General features: G+C 45.5%; 1 protein-coding gene across 1 annotated transcript in view; it reads left to right on the top strand.

Annotated features, from left to right (window-relative positions):
- Positions 1-23,127, top strand: part of pik3c2g (phosphatidylinositol-4-phosphate 3-kinase catalytic subunit type 2 gamma) — a 57,894-nt gene that overhangs the window by 16,035 nt on the left and 18,732 nt on the right. Inside the window, exons 13-21 of the mRNA XM_079873333.1 lie at positions 89-203; positions 4,997-5,214; positions 5,310-5,495; positions 7,579-7,672; positions 8,284-8,378; positions 11,655-11,835; positions 11,912-12,019; positions 12,944-13,036; positions 13,460-13,589. Of these exons, the coding sequence (XP_079729459.1) occupies positions 89-203; positions 4,997-5,214; positions 5,310-5,495; positions 7,579-7,672; positions 8,284-8,378; positions 11,655-11,835; positions 11,912-12,019; positions 12,944-13,036; positions 13,460-13,589 (1,220 nt within the window). The remainder of the gene's footprint in view (positions 1-88; positions 204-4,996; positions 5,215-5,309; positions 5,496-7,578; positions 7,673-8,283; positions 8,379-11,654; positions 11,836-11,911; positions 12,020-12,943; positions 13,037-13,459; positions 13,590-23,127) is intronic.

Genomic DNA, 23,127 nt, shown 5'->3' with positions numbered 1-23,127 from the left:
ATAGAGTGTGTTAAGTATATTAATCTGCAGTGGATGTGTTTCGAGCCGTGTTTCTGTGAGCTATTGTGACTGATGTTGTGTGTTGCAGGACTCTGGTTCACGGCACGGTTCTGCTCAGCATGTCCACACAGGTGCCGCCCAGGTGTCCTCCATCCGCAGCACTGACCCACGGCCATCGGCAGCCCACAGGGGTCATTCTACAGGTCAGCTCGTCCGTACCGTACACACACGTGCTCCGGAAACATCAGTACTGTTCACACACATGTGCTCTGGAGACATCAGTACCGTACACACACACGTGCTCTGGAAACATCAGTACCGTACACACACACACACACACGCTCTGAAAACATCAGTACCGTACACACACAAATGCTCTGGAAACATCCCTACCATACACACACACACACACGTGCTCTGGAGACATCAGTACCGTACACACACATGTGCTCTGGAAACATCAGTACCTTACACACACATGTGCTCTGGAAAAATCAGTACTGTATACACACACATGCTCTGGAAACATCAGTACCGTACACACACACATGCCCTGAAACATCAGTACCGTACACACACGTGCTCTGGAAACATCAGTACCGTACACACACACGTGCTCTGGAGACATCAGTACCGCACACACACACATGCCCTGAAACATCAGTACCGTACACACACGTGCTCTGGAAACATCAGTACCGTACACACACACACGTGCTCTGGAGACATCAGTACCGCACACACACACGTGCTCTGGAGACATCAGTACCGCACACACACACACGTGCTCTCTGGAGACATCAGTACCGCACACACACACATGCTCTGGAGACATCAGTACCGTACACACACACATGCTCTGGAGACATCAGTACCGTACACACACACACACACATGTGCTCTGGAGACATCAGTACCGTACACACACACACACATGCTCTGGAAACATCAGTACCGTACACACACACGTGGTCTGGAAACATCAGTACCGTACACACACATGCTCTGGAAACATCAGTACCGTGCACACACACACACACACACATGCTCTGGAAACATCAGTACCGTACACACACACACGTGCTCTGGAAACATCAGTACTATACACACACACATGCTCTGGAGACATCAGTACCGTACACACACACACGTGCTCCAGAAACATCAGTACTGTTCACACACATGTGCTCTGGAGACATCAGTACCGTACACACACACACACACACACACATGCTCTGGAAACATCAGTACCGTATACACACACACACACACACACACACACACACACACACACATACACGTGCTCCGGAAACATCAGTACTGTTCACACACATGTGCTCTGGAGACATCAGTACCGTACACACACACACGTGCTCCAGAAACATCAGTACTGTTCACACACATGTGCTCTGGAGACATCAGTACCGTACACACACACACATGCTCTGGAAACATCAGTACCGTATACACACACACACACACACACACACACACACACACACACACACACACACACACACACGTGCTCCAGAAACATCAGTACTGTTCACACACATGTGCTCTGGAGACATCAGTACCGTACACACACACATGTGCTCTGGAGACATCAGTACCGTACACACACATGTGCTCTGGAGACATCAGTACCGTACACACACACGTGCTCCGGAAACATCAGTACTGTTCACACACATGTGCTCTGGAAACATCAGTACCGTACACACATATGTGCTCTGGAGACATCAGTACTGTACACACATATGTGCTCTGGAGACATCAGTACCGTACACACACATGTGCTCTGGAGACATCAGTACCGTACACACACATGTGCTCTGGAGACATCAGTACCGTACACACACCACACATGTGCTCTGGGGACATCAGTACCGTACACACACCACACATGTGCTCTGGGGACATCAGTACCGTACACACACCACACATGTGCTCTGGAAACATCAGTACCGTACACACACATGTGCTCTGGGGACATCAGTACTGTACACACACATATGTACACACACATGTGCTCTGGAAACATCAGTACCGTACACGCATACGTGCTCTGGAAACATCAGTACTGTACACACACATGTGCTCTGGAAACATCAGTACCGTACACACATACGTGCTCTGGAAACATCAGTACTGTACACACACGTGCTCTGGAAACATCAGTACCATACACACATACGTGCTCTGGAAACATCAGTACCGTACACACATACGTGCTCTGGAAACATCAGTACCGTACACACACACGTGGTCTGGAAACATCAGTACCGTACACACACACGTGCTCCGGAAACATCAGTACCGTACACACACATGTGCTCTGGAAACATCAGTACCTTACACACACATGTGCTCTGGAAACATCAGTACCTTACACACACATGTGCTCTGGAAACATCAGTACCGTACACACACACATGCCCTGAAACATCAGTACCGTACACACACGTGCTCTGGAAACATCAGTACCGTACACACACACGTGCTCTGGAGACATCAGTACCGCACACACACGTGCTCTCTGGAGACATCAGTACCGCACACACACACATGCTCTGGAAACATCAGTACCGTACACACACACATGCCCTGAAACATCAGTACCGTACACACACATGCTCTGGAAACATCAGTACCGTACACACACACGTGCTCTGGAGACATCAGTACCGCACACACACACATGCCCTGAAACATCAGTACCGTACACACACGTGCTCTGGAAACATCAGTACCGTAAACACACACGTGCTCTGGAGACATCAGTACCGCACACACACACACGTGCTCTCTGGAGACATCAGTACCGCACACACACATGCTCTGGAGACATCAGTACCGTACACACACACATGCTCTGGAGACATCAGTACCGTACACACACACACACACATGTGCTCTGGAGACATCAGTACCGTACACACACACACACATGCTCTGGAAACATCAGTACCGTACACACACATGCTCTGGAAACATCAGTACCGTGCACACACACACACACACATGCTCTGGAAACATCAGTACCGTACACACACACACGTGCTCTGGAAACATCAGTACTATACACACACACATGCTCTGGAGACATCAGTACCGTACACACACACACGTGCTCTGGAAACATCAGTACTGTACACACACATGTGCTCTGGAAACATCAGTACCGTACACACATACGTGCTCTGGAAACATCAGTACTGTACACACACGTGCTCTGGGGACATCAGTACCGTACACACACATGTGCTCCGGAAACATCAGTACCATACACACATACGTGCTCTGGAAACATCAGTACCGTACACACATACGTGCTCTGGAAACATCAGTACCGTACACACACGTGCTCTGGAAACATCAGTACCGTACACACACACGTGGTCTGGAAACATCAGTACCGTACACACACACGTGCTCCGGAAACATCAGTACCGTACACACACATGTGCTCTGGAAACATCAGTACCGTACACACACACGTGCTCCGGAAACATCAGTACCGTACACACACACGTGCTCTGGAAACATCAGTACCGTACACACACACGTGCTCCGGAAACATCAGTACCGTACACACACACGTGCTCTGGAAACATCAGTACCGTACACACACACGTGGTCTGGAAACATCAGTACCGTACACACACACCTGCTCCGGAAACATCAGTACCGTACACACACACGTGCTCTGGAAACATCAGTACCGTATACACACACGTGCTCTGGGGACATCAGTACTGTACACACACATGTGCTCTGGGGACATCAGTACTGTACACACACATGTGCTCTGGAAACATCAGTACCGTACACACACACGTGCTCTGGGGACAACAGTACTGTACACACACATGTGCTCTGGAAACATCAGTACCGTACACACACATGTGCTCTGGAAACATCAGTACCGTACACACACACGTGGTCTGGAAACATCAGTACCGTACACACACATGTGCTCTGGAAACATCAGTACCGTACACACACACGTGCTCCGGAAACATCAGTACCATACACACACACACGTGCTCTGGAAACATCAGTACCGTATACACACACGTGCTCTTGGGACATCAGTACTGTACACACACATGTGCTCTGGGGACATCAGTACTGTACACACACATGTGCTCTGGAAACATCAGTACCGTACACACACACGTGCTCTGGGGACATCAGTACTGTACACACACGTGCTCTGGGGACATCAGTACTGTACACACACATGTGCTCTGGAAACATCAGTACTGTACACACACATGTGCTCTGGGGACATCAGTACTGTACACACACATGTGCTCTGGAAACATCAGTACCGTACACACACATGTGCTCTGGAAACATCAGCATCACATTTACAGGGATATAAGAAGTCTACACACCCCTGTAAAACATCTGGCTTTTGTGATGTAAAAACTGAAACAGAGATAAATCATATCAGACCTTTTGTACCTTTTATGTAAACATCACAAGCTATGCAGTGACACTGAAAACCAAAGTGACACGTTAAAATAACCTAACTGCATAAGTTTGCACCCCCTGTTATAATTGGCTGTGTTGATAATGAACTAATCCTCAAGCTGATGTGAAATACACACCTGTCTCTGTTCACCTGAAGTGATTACACATTAATCTCAGCTATTCTTTTTCTGACAAATTCTTTTGCTTTTACTTGTGCATTTATTTCAAGATAACATGTCACTTTGGTTTTCAGTGTCACTGCATAGCTTGTGATGTTTACATTAAAGCTACAAAAGGTCTGATATGATTTATCTGTTTCAGTTTTTACATCACAAAAGCTTGCTGTTTTACAGGGGTGTTTTCTTCCTAATGAGTGAACATGTGTTATGTAACATTCAACCACATTTCTTCCTCTTGAGATGTTTTTGGAGATTCATTCCAGAGTATAATTATATATGTTGTTATGGCTTAAGTTTATAAATGAAATCTCCTTCATGTGTGTTTGTGTGTGAAGCTTGGTTTCCCAGACTCTGAGCAGTGGCGATATGAGCGAGCGTCCGCACGGCCCGGGTCAGTCCTCGTGTCTCCTGCGTGTGAACCTGCGTGTGAACCTGCGTGTGAACCTGCGTGTGAACCTGCGTGTGAACCTGCGTGTGAACCTGCGTGTGAACCTGCATGTGAAGAGCTGCAGAAAAGAATAGCAGACGTGTCTCAGAAACACTGCCTGTCGCTGTCAGTATAAGATAACCCTCTCCTGAACCTGTGGGTAATGTGGACACTGATGTGGGTGTCCACATGATGTCACTTCCTCTGTTGATCACCCGCAGGTTGACTGAGAACGAGAAGCTGTTCCTGTGGAGCAGACGGCAGGTGTGCAGCTCGAGGAACTCACTCCTACACCTGGTGTTGGGCAGCGCTCCTCATTCGACACCGCAGGACCAGTCCGAGATCTACGGGATCCTGCAGCGCTGGGGCATCAGCTGTGAGGAGGCTCTGTTCCTCCTGAGCCACGAGTACGTGCTGTTTCTGTTTCCTGTCACAGCTTCAATAGACAAGGGTTAGGGTATTATTTCTGAAAGGGTTAGTTCACCCAAAAATGAAAATTAGCCCATGATTTACTCACCCTCAAGCAATCCTTGGTGTATAGGACATTGTGTGTATGACAAGTGCATCTATCCATCATAAAAGTGCATCTATCTATCCATCATAAAAGTGCATCTATCTATCCATCATAAAAGTGCATCTATCTATCCATCATAAAAGTGCATCTATCTATCCATCATAAAAGTGCATCTATCTGTCCATCATAAAAGTGCATCTATCCATGATAAAAGTGCATCTATCATAAAAGTGCATCTATCCATGATAAAAGTGCATCTATCATCAAAAGTGCATCTATCAATGATAAAAGTGCATCTATCCATGATAAAAGTGCATCTATCATCATAAAAGTGCATCTATCCATGATTAAAGTGCATCTATCATCATAAAAGTGCATCTATCCATGATAAAAGTGCATCTATCATCATGAAAGTGCATCTATCCATCATGAAAGTGCATCTATCATCATGAAAGTGCATCTATCCATCATGAAAGTGCATCTATCCATGATAAAAGTGCATCTATCATCATAAAAGTGCATCTATCCATCATAAAAGTGCATCTATCCATCATAAAAGTGCATCTATCCATGATAAAAGTGCATCTATCATCATAAAAGTGCATCTATCCATGATAAAAGTGCATCTACCATGATAAAAGTGCATCTACCATGATTAAAGTGCATCTACCATGATAAAAGTGCATCTATCATCATAAAAGTGCATCTATCCATGATAAAAGTGCATCTATTCATCATAAAAGTGCATCTATCATGATAAAAGTGCATCTATCATCATAAAAGTGCATCTATCATCATAAAAGTGCATCTATCCATGATAAAAGTGCATCTATCATCATAAAAGTGCATCTATCCATCATAAAAGTGCATCTATCCATCATAAAAGTGCATCTATCCATGATAAAAGTGCATCTATCATCATAAAAGTGCATCTATCCATGATAAAAGTGCATCTACCATGATAAAAGTGCATCTATCATCATAAAAGTGCATCTACCATGATAAAAGTGCATCTATCATCATAAAAGTGCATCTATCCATGATAAAAGTGCATCTATCCATGATAAAAGTGCATCTATTCATCATAAAAGTGCATCTATCCATGATAAAAGTGCATCTATCATCATAAAAGTGCATCTATCCATGATAAAAGTGCATCTATTCATCATAAAAGTGCATCTATCCATGATAAAAGTGCATCTATTCATCATAAAAGTGCATCTATCCATGATAAAAGTGCATCTATCATCATAAAAGTGCATCTATCCATCATAAGAAGCACAGCTGCGTTGTATACTGGGTTTACCACACGCCTGCTATATTTCTGCTGTCCACCTTACATCTAAACAATTAGGATAAAATCATATCAGACCTTTTGCACCTTTTATGTAAAAATCAAAACCTGTGCAATGCCAATAAAAACCAAAGTGACACGTTATCTTGGAATAACTGCGTAAATGCGGCTCTTATAGTAGCAGCAACTAGAGAATATCTTACAAGAACAGCTGAGATTTACAGCGGAGTTAATCAGAGTCAAGACAGGTGTGTACTATGATTTATATATATATATATATATATATATATATGTATATGTATATAATATATGAAATGTATGAAATATATCATATTTTAAATAAATATGAATATAATAATTTATCATTTTGACTCATCCCTTTTCTTTAAAAAATGGCTAAAATATGAGGTTTGTCATTTTATAAAACTGGTTTTGTTTTCATCAAAATCTGTATTATTTGAACTGTAAAGCTGTGTTTCTGACATGGAGTGACTGGTTTTTCAGATCCTGTTGTGTGATTTATCAGTACAGTGGAGTTCTCAACTTATCAATACAGTCTTATCTATACAGTGGAGTGTGTGTAGTTGCTGCTCATCAGGTCACACACGCAGACAGAGATTCAGCTTTACTGTGTTCCTGCTTCTGACGGGTTTAGTGTGAGTGTGATGTGATGATCTTTCAGGTTTCATGACCAGTTCGTGCGTTCAGTGGCTGTGCAGCGTTTCCAGCAGATGTGTGACAGTCAACTGGAGGAGTTTCTGCCACAACTGGTGCAGGTGAGACACACACACCTGTAAACACACATCTGAGACGCACACACATGCCTGTAAACACACATCTGAGACGCACACACACGCCTGTAAACACACATCTGAGACGCACACACACGCCTGTAAACACACATCTGAGACGCACACACATGCCTGTAAACACACATCTGAGACGCGCACACACACACGCCTGTAAACACACATCTGAGACGCACACACATGCCTGTAAACACACATCTGAGACGCACACACACGCCTGTAAACACACATCTGAGATGCGCACACACACATGCCTGTAAATACACATCTGAGACGCGCACACACGCCTGTAAACACACATCTGAGACGCACACACATGCCTGTAAACACACATCTGAGACGCACACACACGCCTGTAAACACACATCTGAGACGCATACACACGCCTGTAAACACACATCTGAGACGCACACACATGCCTGTAAACACACATCTGAGACGCACACACACGCCTGTAAACACACATCTGAGACGCACTCACACACACCAGTAAACACACATCTGAGACGCGCACACACACACACACACGCCTGATCAGTGTTGTAGTTGTGAATCCTGATGTGTGTGTTCCTCCTCAGGCTCTGAAGACGGAGTGGGACTCTGACGGGCCGCTGGTGTCGCTGCTACTCTCCAGATCCCTGCGCTGTATCCGTATCGCTCAGCAGCTGTACTGGTGCGGGAACACACACACACACACACACACACACACACTTCTTGCTTTGCTTGCTTGCTTGTAGTTGTCCATCAAATCCGATGATGACGTCCACTTTCGTCTTTTAACGGTGAGTTTTCTGATGGCTGAATAATCCTATTTTGGATCCACATATTCAATTGCAGGTCGGACATATATACATGGTATTGGTGTTACTGGTATTTATGGGAGTGTTTCTCCTGAGCCTTCTTTGTTGTCTCCTGACTGTCCTTTCCTCCTCCAGTGCTTGGGTCCCATCTGGACATAGCTGCCGCCAGATGTTCTCCAGGTCCCCAGGGTTTATTTTGCACTTCTTTAGCACTGTCTTCAATTGGTCTTTGAAGCGCTTCTTCTGTCCTCCAGCAGAGCGCTGGCCGTGTTGTAGCTGGCCATATAGCACTCTGCGGGGCAGACGGTTGTAGGGCATCCTTATGACATGCCCCAACCAGCGCAGTTGGTGCTGGGTGATTGTGGCCTCTATACTCTTGCAACCTGCTCTTCTGAGGATCTCAGTGTGAGGCACTCTGTCATGCCAAGTGATTCCCAGGATGCGCTGGAGACAGCAGATGTGGAAGTGTTCCAGGGACTTGATGTGGCGGCTGTAAGTAACCCAAGCTTCACAGCTGTAGAGGAGGGTGGTGATGCAGACCGCTTGGTAGAAGCAGATTTTTGTGTTGAGATGAAGGTTCTTATTCTGAAAAACCCGCCGCCGGAGTCTTCCAAAGGCAGCTGGTGCTTGTTTGATTCTGTTCTGGACCTCACTGTCAGTGCTATTGTCTTCAGAGATAATGCTCCCCAGGTATTTGAATGATGGAACAACCAACAGTTTGTCACCTGCAACAGAGAAGATGGGTGGTGCGGGTGGGAGTGTTTGCACTCCACTGGCAGATTATCACTGTTTTGGCAGTGCTGATGGTCAACCCCATCCTGCTATATGCCCTCACTGCTGCATCTAAGACACACTGGAGGTCTTGTGAAGAGTGAGATACAAGAGCGCTGTCATCAGCATACTGCAGCTCAAGGATCCTCACTCTGTGCAGTTTGGTGGTTGCCTGCAGTCTCCTGATATTAAAGAGGTTACCGTCCAGCCTGTACGCTACTGTCACCCCACTGTTGTCTTCAGTCTCCTTGTGGAGAAGCTGGGTGACACATATGAGGAAGATGTTAAAAAGCACTGGTGCCAGTACACACCCCTGCCTTACCCCTGTGCGCACAGGGAAAGGGCTTGACTGTTGACCTCCTATTATCACCCTACCAGTCATTCCATCATGAAACTGACGGAGGATGTTGACAAACTTAGTGGGGCATCCGAACCGGAGGAGGACTTCCCACAAGAGATCTCTCTGCTCATTGTCGAAGGCTTTGGAGAGGTCGACAAAAGCCATAAACAGATCTTTATGTTGCTCCCTGCACTTTTCCTGGAGTTGCCAGGTTGTGAAGACCATGTCGACTGTACTCCTGTTCCTTCTAAACCCGCACTGTGACTCGGGTAGCATAGACTCTGTGATGTCATTGATCAGTCTTTAAAGCATCACCTTGGCCAGGACCTTACCTGCCACAGCAAGAAGTGATATGCCCCTATGGTTATCACAAATAGCCCTATCCCCTTTGCTTTTATATATGGTGACAATACTAGCATCCCTCCAATGCTGTGGGATGAATTCATCAGCCCAAACCTTGGTGATGTAATGGTGTAGTGTTCTTGTGCAGAGATACCCTCCTTGTTTTAGCAGTTCTGCAGGAATATTGTCAGAGCCTGGAGACTTGTTGCACTTCAGGGAGTGGACAGCTGTCAGAACCTCCAGGAAAGTTGGAGGATGGCTAAGGTTGTCAATGGGGGAAATTCAGGAAGTTCATCCAGGATGGTGTAGTCTAAATGTTCAGCCCACCTCTCCAGGATGCTATTCGGGTCTTTCAGGACTTTGAGCCCATCTGCTGTTTTCAGGGGAGTGATGCAGTGACTTCTTGGGCCATAAATGGATTTGACTGGATTGTAAAAGTTGTGCATGTCATTTCTGTCAGCGAATGACTGAATTTCATGAGCCTTCTCCATCCACCACTTGTTCTGTAAGTTCCGCAGAGTTCTCTGCACTTCCCGACGATATTTTTGCCATTGCTGTCTGGCGGTGCTGGATAAGGGTTTTTCAGGCTTTTCTGATATGCTTTGTGCATGTTGCTTGGTCATGATCATGCGGTGATCTGTCCAGCATTCCTCACCTCTCATGGCCCGGGTTATGAGAACATCTCTGATGTCACAACGTCTGACGATGACATAATCAATCAGGTGCCAATGTTTGGAGCGTGGGTGCATCCATGATGTTTTGTATTTGTATTGTGTGTGTGACTGTGTCTGTGAGTGCGTGTGTGTGCGTGTGTGTGTGTGTGTGTGTGTGTGTGTGTAGGCTGCTGGTGGACGCTCTGGAGGACTGGCTCTATAAGAGCTGGATCAGTAAGGTTCTGTCGGCGCGTGTGTGTGTGTGTGTGTGTGTGTGTGTGTGTGTGTGTGTGTGTGTGTGTGTGTAGGCTGCTGGTGGACGCTCTGGAGGACTGGCTCTATAAGAGCTGGATCAGTAAGGTTCTGTCGGCTCGTGTGTGTGTGTGTGTGTGTGTGTGTGTGTGTGTGTGTGCAGGCTGCTGGTGGACGCTCTGGAGGACTGGCTCTATAAGAGCTGGATCAGTAAGGTTCTGTCGGCGCGTGTGTGTGTGTGTGTGTGTGTGTGTGTGTGTGTGCAGGCTGCTGGTGGACGCTCTGGAGGACTGGCTCTATAAGAGCTGGATCAGTAAGGTTCTGTCGGCGCTGATGTGTGTGTGTGTGTGTGTGCAGGCTGCTGGTGGACGCTCTGGAGGACTGGCTCTATAAGAGCTGGATCAGTAAGGTTCTGTCGGCGCTGATGTGTGTGTGTGTGTGTGTGTGTGTGTGTGCAGGCTGCTGGTGGACGCTCTGGAGGACTGGCTCTATAAGAGCTGGATCAGTAAGGTTCTGTCGGCGCTGATGTGTGTGTGTGTGTGTGTGTGTGTGTGTGTGCAGGCTGCTGGTGGACGCTCTGGAGGACTGGCTCTATAAGAGCTGGATCAGTAAGGTTCTGTCGGCGCTGGTGTGTGTGTGTGTGTGTGTGTGTGTGTGTGTGTGTGTGTGTGTGTGTGTGTGTGTGTGCAGGCTGCTGGTGGACGCTCTGGAGGACTGGCTCTATAAGAGCTGGATCAGTAAGGTTCTGTCGGCGCTGATGTGTGTGTGTGTGTGTGTGTGTGTGTGTGCAGGCTGCTGGTGGACGCTCTGGAGGACTGGCTCTATAAGAGCTGGATCAGTAAGGTTCTGTCGGCGCTGAAGCACTGCTGTGGACGTGCGCTGAGACTCGAGCTGGAGCGGGAGAGTCGACTGATGGATCTGCTCACACACCTGGCCCAGAGAATACACACTGCGGACAAACACAAGAGAAAGGTGTGAGCTGGAACACACAGTAGCTGTAACATACACACACACCCCGGTTTAGTGCTGAAGTGTCGTGTCTGTGCAGGATGTGTTTCGCAGAGAGCGATGGAAGATTGCCAGCTTTTTCTCCGAGGGTCTGTCCTGCAGGCTTCCGCTAGACCCGGCGGTCGAGGTCAAGGGAGTGAACATCGAGGTAAAGTCAGTAAACATCCGTGAGATTTACAGACGCAGGGTTTCAGACAGTACGAGTTCAGAGGTCAAACCCTGTGCATATGTTCTGTCTTTTACTGAACTTTAATCATTCAATAATCTCTGATACTTTACAATCTTTAATCAGTAATGAACTTTTCTCCTTGTTGTTTTGTATGTCAGTAAAATATTGTTAAAAAAAAAAAAAGGATGATCTTGCATCTGCTCAATATGATGATGAGGATGAATTATTACACTTGGAATCTCCCGTCTCTGTCGTGCCGTTCTGTCCTCGAACACTATCTGGAGAATGTTGTGATCTGTAGAAATGTCAGATCTTGTGAAACGATCAGTGAAAATCAAGTTTTTTTTGGTCAATTTAACAAGTGAAATCTCTGCTACGATGCAGCATAACTGAGCAAACATGACTTATGTTTTCTAATAATTTAGTCATAAATGGAAGATTTGAGATGGATCTGTACTTTCCCAGTTCAATAAGATCCAGTTGTGAAGGGGTTTCCCAGCGAACAAAAACATGTTCTAAGAATGTTTTGCTAATGTTCATATAAAAGATTTTTCTGAATGTTCTGAAACAAGAAGAAACATTTAACATTTAAACATTAAACGAACATCAACTAAAACATTTCTGAAAAAGCGCTCCATGAACGATGTATAAATAATGTTTAGAGAACATGGCCAGATAACTGAATTAATGTTCTATTAATGTTACTGGAAGAACGTTTGTTCATAACTTTGAGAGAACGTTCCCGGTTCGCTGAGGTTAATATCCGGCATGTTCTCTGGATGTGAGCTAGAGATACGGAGGATCTGACCGTGTCAATGCCGTTGCTGAACTATAGGATCTGTGAGTGTTAGTGACGTAGTGTTTGTTTTGTGTGAATCATAAGAAACCCTGTGTGTCTCTCAGGCTTTTAAGGTTTATAACTCAAACGCAGCTCCTGTGGAAGTGTCCTTCATCACCGCCGACCCGCTGGGACGAAACTACAGCGTCATCTGCAAGGTATGAGGGTCTTCAGCAGTTTCAGTCCGGCTGAGCGGAGTGTGTGTGTGTGTGCTGTTGTTTCAGTCGTCTGAACGGAGTGTGTGTGTGTGTGTGCTGTTGTTTCAGTCCGGCTGAGCGGAGTGAGTGTGTGTGTGTGTGTGTGTGTGTGTGTGTGTGCTGTTGTTTCAGTCCGGCTGAGCGGAGTGTGTGTGTGTTTGTGTGCTGTTGTTTCAGTCATCTGAGCGGAGTGTGTGTGTGTGTGCTGTTGTTTCAGTCCGGCTGAGCGGAGTGAGTGAGTGTGTGTGTGTGTGTGTGTGTGTGTGTGTGTGTGTGTGTGCTGTTGTTTCAGTCCAGCTGAGCGGAGTGTGTGTGCTGTTGTTTCAGTCCGGCTGAGCGGAGTGTGTGTGTGTGTGTGTGTGTGTGTGTGTGTGTGTGGTTCAGAGCGGAGAGAACCTGCGGCAGGACATGCTGGTGCTGCAGATCGTGCGTCTCCTGGACCGCATGTGGAGGCTCGAGCGGCTGGATATGCGCATGGTCACATACAGATGCCTTTCTGCTGGCAGAGATCGAGGTCAGTCTGTGTGAGAGTGTGTGTGAGATCAAGGTCAGTCTGTTATAATCATACTGATGTATTACATCCTTTACTCAGTTTATGGCATTAGTTCTTTAGATTCTTGTCAAATATTTTATTTAGGTTTGTGTTCAGTCAATGCAGAAGCAGGTATTCAGAGTAAACCTGACTGAATCTGACGAACACGCTGTGTCTCTTTCACTCCTTTGCTACAGATTCACACACACTCCAGTTATCTGCAGTGTATTGAATATCAACAGTGTTCTGAGTATGGGTATGAGTGTTATGGGTATGAGTATGAGTGTTATGGGTATGGGTATGAGTGGTTATGGGTATGAGTGTTCTTAGTATGAGTGTATGAGTGTGTGAGTATTAGTGTGTGAGTGTGTGTGAGTATGAGTCTGAGTATAAGTGTTATGGGTATGAGTGTTCTGTGTGAGTATGAGTGTGTGAGTATGAGTGTGTGAGTATGAGTGTGTGAGTATGAGTGTGTGAGTATGAGTGTGTGAGTATGAGTGTGTGAGTATGAGTGTTTTGAGTATGAGTGTTTTGAGTATGAGTGTTTTGAGTATGAGTGTTTTGAGTATGAGTGTTTTGAGTATGCGTGTATGAGTATGCGTGTATGAGTATGCGTGTATGAGTATGCGTGTATGAGTATGCGTGTATGAGTATGCGTGTATGAGTATGCGTGTATGAGTATGCGTGTATGAGTATGCGTGTATGAGTATGCGTGTATGAGTATGCGTGTATGAGTATGCGTGTATGAGTATGCGTGTATTGAGTATGCGTGTATTGAGTATGCGTGTATTGAGTATGCGTGTTTTGAGTATGCGTGTATGAGTATGCGTGTATGAGTATGCGTGTATGAGTATGCGTGTATGAGTATGCGTGTATGAGTATGCGTGTATGAGTATGCGTGTATGAGTATGCGTGTATGAGTATGCGTGTATGAGTATGCGTGTATGAGTATGCGTGTGCGAGTATGCGTGTGCGAGTATGCGTGTGCGAGTATGCGTGTGCGAGTATGCGTGTGCGAGTATGCGTGTGCGAGTATGCGTGTGCGAGTATGCGTGTGCGAGTATGCGTGTGCGAGTATGCGTGTGCGAGTATGCGTGTGCGAGTATGCGTGTGCGAGTATGCGTGTGCGAGTATGCGTGTGCGAGTATGCGTGTGCGAGTATGCGTGTGCGAGTATGCGTGTGCGAGTATGCGTGTGCGAGTATGCGTGTGCGAGTATGCGTGTGCGAGTATGCGTGTGCGAGTATGCGTGTGCGAGTATGCGTGTGCGAGTATGCGTGTGCGAGTATGCGTGTGCGAGTATGCGTGTGCGAGTATGCGTGTGCGAGTATGCGTGTGCGAGTATGCGTGTGCGAGTATGCGTGTGCGAGTATGCGTGTGCGAGTATGCGTGTGCGAGTATGCGTGTGCGAGTATGAGAATGAGTGTATGAGTGTTTTGAGTATGAGTGTTTTGAGTATGAGTGTTTTGAGTATGAGTGTTTTGAGTATGAGTGTTTTGAGTATGAGTGTTTTGAGTATGAGTGTTTTGAGTATGAGTGTTTTGAGTATGCGTGTTTTGAGTATGCGTGTATGAGTATGCGTGTGCGAGTATGCGTGTGCGAGTATGCGTGTGCGAGTATGCGTGTGCGAGTATGAGAATGAGTGTATGAGTGTTTTGAGTATGAGTGTTTTGAGTATGAGTGTTTTGAGTATGAGTGTTTTGAGTATGAGTGTTTTGAGTATGAGTGTTTTGAGTATGAGTGTTTTGAGTATGAGTGTTTTGAGTATGAGTGTTTTGAGTATGAGTGTTTTGAGTATGCGTGTTTTGAGTATGCGTGTATGAGTATGCGTGTACGAGTATGCGTGTACGAGTATGCGTGTACGAGTATGCGTGTACGAGTATGCGTGTACGAGTATGCGTGTGCGAGTATGCGTGTACGAGTATGCGTGTACGAGTATGCTTGTGCGAGTATGAGAATGAGTGTATGAGTGTTTTGAGTATGAGTGTTTTGAGTATGAGTGTTTTGAGTATGAGTGTTTTGAGTATGAGTGTTTTGAGTATGAGTGTTTTGAGTATGAGTGTTTTGAGTATGCGTGTACGAGTATGCGTGTACGAGTATGCGTGTACGAGTATGCGTGTACGAGTATGCGTGTACGAGTATGCGTGTACGAGTATGCGTGTACGAGTATGCTTGTGCGAGTATGAGAATGAGTGTATGAGTGTTTTGAGTATGAGTGTTTTGAGTATGAGTGTTTTGAGTATGAGTGTTTTGAGTATGAGTGTTTTGAGTATGAGTGTTTTGAGTATGCGTGTTTTGAGTATGCGTGTATGAGTATGCGTGTATGAGTATGCGTGTATGAGTATGCGTGTATGAGTATGCGTGTATGAGTATGCGTGTATGAGTATGCGTGTATGAGTATGCGTGTATGAGTATGCGTGTATGAGTATGCGTGTGCGAGTATGCGTGTGCGAGTATGCGTGTGCGAGTATGCGTGTGCGAGTATGCGTGTGCGAGTATGCGTGTGCGAGTATGCGTGTGCGAGTATGCGTGTGCGAGTATGCGTGTGCGAGTATGCGTGTGCGAGTATGCGTGTGCGAGTATGCGTGTGCGAGTATGCGTGTGCGAGTATGCGTGTGCGAGTATGCGTGTGCGAGTATGCGTGTGCGAGTATGCGTGTGCGAGTATGCGTGTGCGAGTATGCGTGTGCGAGTATGCGTGTGCGAGTATGCGTGTGCGAGTATGCGTGTGCGAGTATGCGTGTGCGAGTATGCGTGTGCGAGTATGCGTGTGCGAGTATGCGTGTGCGAGTATGCGTGTGCGAGTATGCGTGTGCGAGTATGCTTGTGCGAGTATGCTTGTGCGAGTATGAGAATGAGTGTATGAGTGTTTTGAGTATGAGTGTTTTGAGTATGAGTGTTTTGAGTATGAGTGTTTTGAGTATGAGTGTTTTGAGTATGAGTGTTTTGAGTATGCGTGTTTTGAGTATGCGTGTATGAGTATGCGTGTACGAGTATGCGTGTACGAGTATGCGTGTACGAGTATGCGTGTACGAGTATGCGTGTACGAGTATGCGTGTACGAGTATGCGTGTACGAGTATGCGTGTACGAGTATGCGTGTACGAGTATGCTTGTGCGAGTATGAGAATGAGTGTATGAGTGTTTTGAGTATGAGTGTTTTGAGTATGCGTGTTTTGAGTATGCGTGTATGAGTATGCGTGTATGAGTATGCGTGTACGAGTATGCGTGTACGAGTATGCGTGTACGAGTATGCGTGTACGAGTATGCGTGTACGAGTATGCGTGTACGAGTATGCGTGTACGAGTATGCGTGTACGAGTATGCTTGTGCGAGTATGAGAATGAGTGTATGAGTGTTTTGAGTATGAGTGTTTTGAGTATGAGTGTTTTGAGTATGAGTGTTTTGAGTATGAGTGTTTTGAGTATGAGTGTTTTGAGTATGAGTGTTTTGAGTATGTGTTTTGAGTATGAGTGTTTTGAGTATGAGTGTTTTGAGTATGAGTGTTTTGAGTATGCGTGTTTTGAGTATGCGTGTATGAGTATGCGTGTATGAGTATGCGTGTATGAGTATGCGTGTATGAGTATGCGTGTATGAGTATGCGTGTATGAGTATGCGTGTGCGAGTATGCGTGTGCGAGTATGCGTGTGCGAGTATGCGTGTGCGAGTATGCGTGTGCGAGTATGCGTGTGCGAGTATGCGTGTGCGAGTATGCGTGTGCGAGTATGCGTGTGCGAGTATGCGTGTGCGAGTATGCGTGTGCGAGTATGCGTGTGCGAGTATGCGTGTGCGAGTATGCGTGTGCGAGTATGCGTGTGCGAGTATGCGTGTGCGAGTATGCGTGTGCGAGTATGCGTGTGCGAGTATGCGTGTGCGAGTATGCGTGTGCGAGTATGCGTGTGCGAGTATGAGTGTTTTGAGTATGAGTGTTTTGAGTATGAGTGTTTTGAGTATGAGTGTTTTGAGTATGAGTGTTTTGAGTATGAGTGTTTTGAGTATGCGTGTTTTGAGTATGCGTGTATGAGTATGCGTGTACGAGTATGCGTGTACGAGTATGCGTGTACGAGTATGCGTGTACGAGTATGCGTGTACGAGTATGCGTGTACGAGTATGCGTGTACGAGTATGCGTGTACGAGTATGCGTGTACGAGTATGCGTGTACGAGTATGCGTGTACGAGTATGCGTGTACGAGTATGCGTGTACGAGTATGCTTGTGCGAGTATGAGAATGAGTGTATGAGTGTTTTGAGTATGTGTTTTGAGTATGAGTGTTTTGAGTATGAGTGTTTTGAGTATGAGTGTTTTGAGTATGAGTGTTTTGAGTATGAGTGTTTTGAGTATGAGTGTTTTGAGTATGAGTGTTTTGAGTATGAGTGTTTTGAGTATGCGTGTTTTGAGTATGCGTGTACGAGTATGCGTGTACGAGTATGCGTGTACGAGTATGCGTGTACGAGTATGCGTGTACGAGTATGCGTGTACGAGTATGCGTGTACGAGTATGCGTGTACGAGTATGCGTGTACGAGTATGCGTGTACGAGTATGCGTGTACGAGTATGCGTGTACGAGTATGCGTGTACGAGTATGCGTGTACGAGTATGCTTGTGCGAGTATGAGAATGAGTGTATGAGTGTTTTGAGTATGAGTGTTTTGAGTATGTGTTTTGAGTATGAGTGTTTTGAGTATGAGTGTTTTGAGTATGAGTGTTTTGAGTATGAGTGTTTTGAGTATGCGTGTTTTGAGTATGCGTGTATGAGTATGCGTGTATGAGTATGCGTGTATGAGTATGCGTGTATGAGTATGCGTGTATGAGTATGCGTGTATGAGTATGCGTGTGCGAGTATGCGTGTGCGAGTATGCGTGTGCGAGTATGCGTGTGCGAGTATGCGTGTGCGAGTATGCGTGTGCGAGTATGCGTGTACGAGTATGCGTGTACGAGTATGCGTGTACGAGTATGCGTGTACGAGTATGCGTGTACGAGTATGCGTGTACGAGTATGCGTGTACGAGTATGCGTGTACGAGTATGCGTGTACGAGTATGCGTGTACGAGTATGCTTGTGCGAGTATGAGAATGAGTGTATGAGTGTTTTGAGTATGAGTGTTTTGAGTATGTGTTTTGAGTATGAGTGTTTTGAGTATGAGTGTTTTGAGTATGAGTGTTTTGAGTATGAGTGTTTTGAGTATGCGTGTTTTGAGTATGCGTGTATGAGTATGCGTGTATGAGTATGCGTGTATGAGTATGCGTGTATGAGTATGCGTGTGCGAGTATGCGTGTGCGAGTATGCGTGTGCGAGTATGCGTGTGCGAGTATGCGTGTGCGAGTATGCGTGTGCGAGTATGCGTGTGCGAGTATGCGTGTGCGAGTATGCGTGTGCGAGTATGCGTGTGCGAGTATGCGTGTGCGAGTATGCGTGTGCGAGTATGCGTGTGCGAGTATGCGTGTGCGAGTATGCGTGTGCGAGTATGCGTGTGCGAGTATGCGTGTGCGAGTATGCGTGTGCGAGTATGCGTGTGCGAGTATGCGTGTGCGAGTATGCGTGTGCGAGTATGCGTGTGCGAGTATGCGTGTGCGAGTATGCGTGTGCGAGTATGCGTGTGCGAGTATGCGTGTGCGAGTATGCGTGTGCGAGTATGCGTGTGCGAGTATGCGTGTGCGAGTATGCGTGTGCGAGTATGAGAATGAGTGTATGAGTGTTTTGAGTATGAGTGTTTTGAGTATGAGTGTTTTGAGTATGAGTGTTTTGAGTATGAGTGTTTTGAGTATGAGTGTTTTGAGTATGAGTGTTTTGAGTATGAGTGTTTTGAGTATGCGTGTTTTGAGTATGCGTGTACGAGTATGCGTGTACGAGTATGCGTGTGCGAGTATGCGTGTGCGAGTATGCGTGTGCGAGTATGCGTGTGCGAGTATGCGTGTGCGAGTATGCGTGTGCGAGTATGCGTGTGCGAGTATGCTTGTGCGAGTATGAGAATGAGTGTATGAGTGTTTTGAGTATGAGTGTTTTGAGTATGAGTGTTTTGAGTATGAGTGTTTTGAGTATGAGTGTTTTGAGTATGAGTGTTTTGAGTATGAGTGTTTTGAGTATGAGTGTTTTGAGTATGCGTGTTTTGAGTATGCGTGTACGAGTATGCGTGTACGAGTATGCGTGTACGAGTATGCGTGTACGAGTATGCGTGTACGAGTATGCGTGTACGAGTATGCGTGTACGAGTATGCGTGTACGAGTATGCGTGTACGAGTATGCGTGTACGAGTATGCGTGTACGAGTATGCTTGTGCGAGTATGAGAATGAGTGTATGAGTGTTTTGAGTATGAGTGTTTTGAGTATGTGTTTTGAGTATGAGTGTTTTGAGTATGAGTGTTTTGAGTATGAGTGTTTTGAGTATGCGTGTTTTGAGTATGCGTGTATGAGTATGCGTGTATGAGTATGCGTGTATGAGTATGCGTGTATGAGTATGCGTGTATGAGTATGCGTGTGCGAGTATGCGTGTGCGAGTATGCGTGTGCGAGTATGCGTGTGCGAGTATGCGTGTGCGAGTATGCGTGTGCGAGTATGCGTGTGCGAGTATGCGTGTGCGAGTATGCGTGTGCGAGTATGCGTGTGCGAGTATGCGTGTGCGAGTATGCGTGTGCGAGTATGCGTGTGCGAGTATGCGTGTGCGAGTATGCGTGTGCGAGTATGCGTGTGCGAGTATGCGTGTGCGAGTATGCGTGTGCGAGTATGCGTGTGCGAGTATGCGTGTGCGAGTATGCGTGTGCGAGTATGCGTGTGCGAGTATGCGTGTGCGAGTATGCGTGTGCGAGTATGCGTGTGCGAGTATGCGTGTGCGAGTATGCGTGTGCGAGTATGCGTGTGCGAGTATGCGTGTGCGAGTATGCGTGTGCGAGTATGCGTGTGCGAGTATGCGTGTGCGAGTATGCGTGTGCGAGTATGCGTGTGCGAGTATGCGTGTGCGAGTATGCGTGTGCGAGTATGCGTGTGCGAGTATGCGTGTGCGAGTATGCGTGTGCGAGTATGCGTGTGCGAGTATGCGTGTGCGAGTATGCGTGTGCGAGTATGCGTGTGCGAGTATGCGTGTGCGAGTATGCGTGTGCGAGTATGCGTGTGCGAGTATGCGTGTGCGAGTATGCGAATGAGTGTATGAGTGTTTTGAGTATGAGTGTTTTGAGTATGAGTGTTTTGAGTATGAGTGTTTTGAGTATGAGTGTTTTGAGTATGAGTGTTTTGAGTATGAGTGTTTTGAGTATGAGTGTTTTGAGTGAGTGTTTTGAGTATGAGTGTGTGAGTATGAGTATGAGTGTTTTGAGTATGAGTGTTTTGAGTATGCGTGTATGAGTATAAATGAGTATGAGTGTGCGAGTATGAGTATGAGTGTTTTGAGTATGAGTGTTTTGAGTATGAGTGTTTTGAGTATGAGTGTTTTGAGTATGAGTGTTTTGAGTATGAGTGTTTTGAGTATGAGTGTTTTGAGTATGAGTGTTTTGAGTATGAGTGTTTTGAGTATGAGTGTTTTGAGTATGAGTGTTTTGAGTATGAGTGTTTTGAGTATGAGTGTTTTGAGTATGAGTGTTTTGAGTGAGTGTTTTGAGTATGAGTGTGTGAGTATAAATGAGTATGAGTGTGCGAGTATGAGTATGAGTGTTTTGAGTATGAGTGTTTTGAGTATGAGTGTTTTGAGTATGCGTGTATGAGTATAAATGAGTATGAGTGTGCGAGTATGAGTATGAGTGTTTTGAGTATGAGTGTTTTGAGTATGAGTGTTTTGAGTATGAGTGTTTTGAGTATGAGTGTTTTGAGTATGAGTGTTTTGAGTATGAGTGTTTTGAGTATGAGTGTTTTGAGTGAGTGTTTTGAGTATGAGTGTGTGAGTATAAATGAGTATGAGTGTGCGAGTATGAGTATGAGTGTTTTGAGTATGAGTGTTTTGAGTATGAGTGTTTTGAGTATGCGTGTATGAGTATAAATGAGTATGAGTGTGCGAGTATGAGTATGAGTGTTTTGAGTATGCGTGTATGAGTATGCGTGTGCGAGTATGCGTGTGCGAGTATGCGTGTGCGAGTATGCGTGTGCGAGTATGCGTGTGCGAGTATGCGTGTGCGAGTATGCGTGTGCGAGTATGCGTGTGCGAGTATGAGAATGAGTGTATGAGTGTTTTGAGTATGAGTGTTTTGAGTATGAGTGTTTTGAGTATGAGTGTTTTGAGTATGAGTGTTTTGAGTATGAGTGTTTTGAGTATGAGTGTTTTGAGTATGCGTGTATGAGTATGAGTGTGTGAGTATAAATGAGTATGAGTGTGCGAGTATGAGAATGAGTGTATGAGTATGAGTGTTTTGAGTATGAGTGTTTTGAGTATGAGTGTTTTGAGTATGAGTGTTTTGAGTATGCGTGTATGAGTATAAATGAGTATGAGTGTGCGAGTATGAGTATGAGTGTTTTGAGTATGCGTGTATGAGTATGCGTGTATGAGTATGCGTGTATGAGTATGCGTGTATGAGTATGCTTGTGCGAGTATGAGAATGAGTGTATGAGTGTTTTGAGTATGAGTGTGCGAGTATGAGAATGAGTGTTTTGAGTTTGAGTGTTCTGAGTATGCGTGTATGAGTATGAGTGTGCGAGTATGAGAATGAGTGTATGAGTATGAGTGTTTTGAGTATGAGTGTTTTGAGTATGAGTGTTTTGAGTATGAGTGTTTTGAGTATGAGTGTTTTGAGTATGGGTGTTTTGAGTATGAGTGTTTTGAGTATGAGTGTTTTGAGTATGCGTGTATGAGTATAAATGAGTATGAGTGTGCGAGTATGAGTATGAGTGTTCTGAGTATGCGTGTATGAGTATAAATGAGTATGAGTGTGCGAGTATGAGTATGAGTGTTCTGAGTATGCGTGTATGAGTATAAATGAGTATGAGTGTGCGAGTATGAGTGAGTGTTTTGAGTATGCGTGTATGAGTATGCGTGTATGAGTATGCGTGTATGAGTATGCGTGTATGAGTATGCTTGTGCGAGTATGAGAATGAGTGTATGAGTGTTTTGAGTATGAGTGTGCGAGTATGAGAATGAGTGTTTTGAGTTTGAGTGTTCTGAGTATGCGTGTATGAGTATGCGTGTATGAGTATGCGTGTATGAGTATGCGTGTATGAGTATGCGTGTATGAGTATGCGTGTATGAGTATGCTTGTGCGAGTATGAGAATGAGTGTATGAGTGTTTTGAGTATGAGTGTGCGAGTATGAGAATGAGTGTTTTGAGTTTGAGTGTTCTGAGTATGCGTGTATGAGTATGAGTGTGCGAGTATGAGAATGAGTGTATGAGTATGAGTGTTTTGAGTATGAGTATGAGTGTTTTGAGTATGAGTGTTTTGAGTATGAGTGTATGAGTGTTTTGAGTATGAGTGTTTTGAGTATGAGTGTTTTGAGTATGAGAATGAGTGTATGAGTGTTTTGAGTATGAGTGTGCGAGTATGAGAATGAGTGTTTTGAGTTTGAGTGTTCTGAGTATGCGTGTATGAGTATGAGTGTGCGAGTATGAGAATGAGT

Source organism: Squalius cephalus (genome assembly GCF_949319135.1).
Source record: "Squalius cephalus genome assembly, chromosome: 6".
In the NCBI taxonomy this organism is placed as follows: domain Eukaryota; kingdom Metazoa; phylum Chordata; class Actinopteri; order Cypriniformes; family Leuciscidae; genus Squalius; species Squalius cephalus.
Note: the sequence above shows the minus strand (reverse complement) of the source record. Positions and strands in the feature narration are given on the sequence as shown.